General features: G+C 54.6%; 2 protein-coding genes across 2 annotated transcripts; one reads left to right on the top strand and one right to left on the bottom strand.

The window, feature by feature from the left end:
* Positions 1 to 221: 221 nt before the first annotated feature.
* LOC123041961 (putative lipid-transfer protein DIR1) lies at positions 222 to 881 on the bottom strand. Its single transcript, XM_044464505.1, has one exon. It carries the CDS (start codon positions 782 to 784, stop codon positions 467 to 469), a length of 318 nt encoding a protein of 105 aa, XP_044320440.1. The 5' UTR covers positions 785 to 881; the 3' UTR covers positions 222 to 466.
* A 1,989-nt stretch (positions 882 to 2,870) lies between these two features.
* Positions 2,871 to 3,443, top strand: LOC123041962 (osmotin-like protein; the record flags this gene model as incomplete). The annotated part of the gene is made up of 1 exon (XM_044464506.1): positions 2,871 to 3,443. A coding segment is annotated over one exon (573 nt), but the record flags the coding sequence as incomplete, so codon positions are not given.
* Positions 3,444 to 3,876: the final 433 nt, after the last annotated feature.

A 3,876-nucleotide genomic window follows, 5' to 3' on the forward strand; every position in this document is an offset into this window, starting at 1 on the left:
ATACTATAAGACGTTCATGTTTTCTAAAGATAAACATTGGCTGCATTTTCTTTTATCATACATAGATGCAAAATCACAAACTCTATATAGAAAACTAGCTGCACAAGACAATCTTCTTGATAGTTGAGTATCGATTTATTTATGAGTGATCAATAGGGGAAAATTATGATCGTCATTTACTTGTTCACTAGAAAACATGCAACTTTCTGACACGAAGGACATCACAATGAGATATTAAATTCATGGGAATAACATGCAAGGCACGCTTGCCATCCTTACACTTCCAGTATAACATGCATATATTATTTTATCAAGAGCTTAACGACTTCGAAACCACACAATAACAATAAGACCGGGTAGCATAATGATTTTCCAAGTGCTCCTCCACTTATTTAGCCATATATAAAAGTCGATGTAGATGTAGAACAACCGACTCCTAGATGCTTATGGGTAGTACATCCGATCATCACGAGCAGTTGTTGGGCATGGTGAGACCACACTTGCCAGGCAGCGCCATGGCACGCTTTGCGTCAATGTGGTACTTTCTCAGCCATATGCCAGCGATGCCTTTGTACCGGCAGATACATGATAGGTTGGCCTTCCCAAGCGCAGCACAACACTCAGGCAACGGACTGTCTGTGGGGTTATTCACTGCCGCTGCGGGCTGGCAAAGCTTGAATTCATCATTCGACATGCCGCAAACGCCATGAACACCCTCTAGTGCGGCAAGGGACACCGACATGACAAGCAACAATGCTGCAGCCAATGCATGTGCCTTAGCCATAACTGTTGGTAGTGTTATTATGTTATCTAGTGGATTGCTAGAGGAGATTTGGTCTTAGCTAGGTTTTGCTTTGGAAATGTGTGAGATGAATGTTTGGTGTATGGCTCTATTTATAGGGGCAGGCCCCTGTGTTCATGAAGTGTGTATTTTGCATGAGGGAAGAAATTAGGCACTCAAGTGCTGCTCACATGTAGAAGCATATTGTCTTATCATGCAAACAAAAATCTGCACTTGAACTCACTGTTGAGCGATAACGACTACCATAGTTGGCAAAACGATATGTAATGAAGCAAAATTTCTGATTTCAACATCAAGAGTACGCTGCAAATTAAGACCAGCTCTTCACAATGATGACGAAAAAGGGTTTTCCCTCGCTTTGTATTACAAAGAAAACATCCAATACAACCAACGATAGGTGCTGGGGCGGAAGCAGCACAACCACGCCCAAAAGAAAAGAAAGAGAAAAAAGAAAAGAAACAAATGCCGATAACGGCGGATCGACAAAGACGACGGAGCCTCGCGACCGCTGCTTCCACCGAAGATCGTCCCCCAAGCTCCGATACTCTGAAGCGCCGGTATCAATCAACACCTCCAAGAAGGGACGTGACGATGACGACGCTGCTGCCAAGGGTTTCCCCCGGTACACGGCGAGGAAAGAGGAAGGGTAGCCCCGACGCCCTCCAGGAAGGTCCGATGGCACCCTCAGGCGCCACCGCGTCGGTGTCGGCCAAGCCAACAGGGATTTCTCCCGATCCCATCCTCCACCTCAGACACTCCGGTGCTCGCCACCAAACTGACCACCACCCTGGCACACGGACACGAAGCATCCCACGCTGTCTCACCACGATACCGCGAAGATGGCATGCACAACGAAGAAGGGGAGCCGGGACTTGGGCAGCAGCACCGTCAGCGTACTGGAGGGACCCACCTCCATCGTCCACGACGGTAGCCGACCGGACGCCAAAGCGGGAGCTTGCCGGGCCCGTGGCCCCACAGGCCCGGCCGGGCCCTTAGAGGCCCGGACAACTCCCACCTCCGTGTCGCAGGATGCATGCCGTCGGCATCGCTGCCCCCCGTTCAAGCTGCTCCACCACCTCACCACACAGACGACGATGAAGCCACGCCGGGGGCCGGCCCGCTAGGACCCAGATGGGGCCCGCGGGCCCCAATCTGGGCCGGGGGCGTGTCTCTGGCCAACCAGTGCCACCACGTCGTCTCGCCGCCAAGGGGTTGCGCCACCATCGAGCGAGCCGCCGGCCACCGCACCGGGAGGCCGGGCCGTCATCAGGCCGAAGGGCACCGCCGCCGCCTCCATGCCCTGGGCAGGGAGCCCCGCGCGCGGGGACAGGCAGGCCCCGCCGCCGCCAACACCACCCGGCCCGCGCCGGGAGCGCCCGTCGACGGCGGCAGGGAGGGAAGGCGCGACAAGGGCGGCCGAAGGGGAAGGAGGGCTCGCGCCGCCCCGGCCACCTCCCTAGGAGGCGGCACGGAGCGGATCCGGGGGAAGGGGGGAGGGAGGGGAAGGGGACGGGGCGGCCGGCGACCGGCAGCGGCGGCGGGGGCTAGGACGGCCGGCAGCGGCGGGGGGAAGGAGGGAGGAACCCTAGGTCCTCTCTAGTCGTGTACACCCTGGAAGGTGAGCTTTTTTGGTTGCCCACCCACAAGCTTTTTGCGTGCCTTTAAAATAAATTACAAAAGAGAAACGGCTCATGATAGCATTTGAAAATTGAATTGTTTAAGTGACCGACGATTAAAGGCAAGCACTGAAATCTCTATGGTATATGCTCCGCTGCCGAATTAGAGAGTATTTGACAAAAAAACTACCACATTAGGGGTTACCGTCCCACAAAACTACCACTTCCAAAAAAGTGACTGATAACTACCAAAAATTTCTAATTTTGTGAGTAAAAACTACCACTTTTGAAAAATAATCAGTTTAGAAGATCTAAACATGTTTATGACATTAGGGGCCCACCCGTCAGAGCTGATGTGGCGGCAAAGTCAACTCCATTTATTTTAACCATTACGTTGACTGTTATTACAAGTGGGGCCCACCTGTCAGCATCAATCTTCTTCTTCCTCCTCTCTCCCCCACCGCTCCTTCCCGGCGCCCACCCACGCCTGGTCCGGCCGCATCTGGGCGCGCGCCAGCTGCGTGCCCACCGGCGGGGCTGGGCAGCTCTGCTGCGCCACGGGCGACTACGGCGGGTGGCTCCATTGCGGGGGCCTTGGCGGCGTGGCGCCCGCCACGCTGGCACGGGTCTCCCTCCACCACGGTGGCGACGACCAGTCGTCCTATGGGGTGAGCGTGGTGGACGGCTTCAACATGGGCATGTCAGTGACCCCGCATGAGGGTCGCGGTAACTGCCCCGTCCTCGCCTGCCGCAAGGACCTGACGCAGACCTGCCCCGGCGAGCTGCAGGTGCGCACGGCGGCGGGCGGCGGCGTTGCCGCATGCAAGAGCGGCTGCCTGGCGTTTGGAACCGACGAGCTGTGCTGCCACAACGCGTACAACAGCCCGGCCACCTGCCGCCCTTCCAAGTACTCGGACTTCTTCAAGAGCGAGTGCCCGCAGGCCTTCACCTACGCCCACGACAACCCCTCCCTCACCCACCAGTGCTCCGCGTCGTGCGAGCTCAAGGTCATCTTCTGCCACTAGAGTTGAGTCCAACGGCGCTCGAGCCGGCGGGACGCGTGCCGCCGCTGCCGTCCGTCGTCGGTGGGTGCACACAAGGTGTTTGAGGAAATGGCAAAGAGAGAAAGGAGGAAGAGGGAGAAGAAAAGTGATGCTGACAGGTGGGCCCCACTTGTAATAACGGTCAAAATAAACGGAATTGACTTTGCCGCCACGTCAGCCCTGATGGGTGGGTCTCGCATGTCATAAACATGTTTAAATGTCTAAAGTGGTCATTTTTTAGAAGTGGTAGTTTTTAGTCACAAAATTAGAAATTTTTTGTTGTTATCGGTCACTTTTTTGAAAGTGGTAGTTCTGTGGGACGGTAACTCCTAATGTGGTATTTTTTTTGTCGAATACTTCGAATTAGACGAGTGACTTCATTAGGGCTAACCACTAAGCAAGTGTTTTGTCTGTG

This window comes from Triticum aestivum, chromosome 2B (genome assembly GCF_018294505.1).
Source record: "Triticum aestivum cultivar Chinese Spring chromosome 2B, IWGSC CS RefSeq v2.1, whole genome shotgun sequence".
Lineage (NCBI taxonomy): Eukaryota > Viridiplantae > Streptophyta > Magnoliopsida > Poales > Poaceae > Triticum > Triticum aestivum.

Bases quoted from the DNA above. Each gene is read 5' to 3' on its own strand.
- LOC123041961 (XM_044464505.1), bottom strand. From the start codon at position 784: ATGGCTAAGGCACATGCATTGGCTGCAGCATTGTTGCTTGTCATGTCG.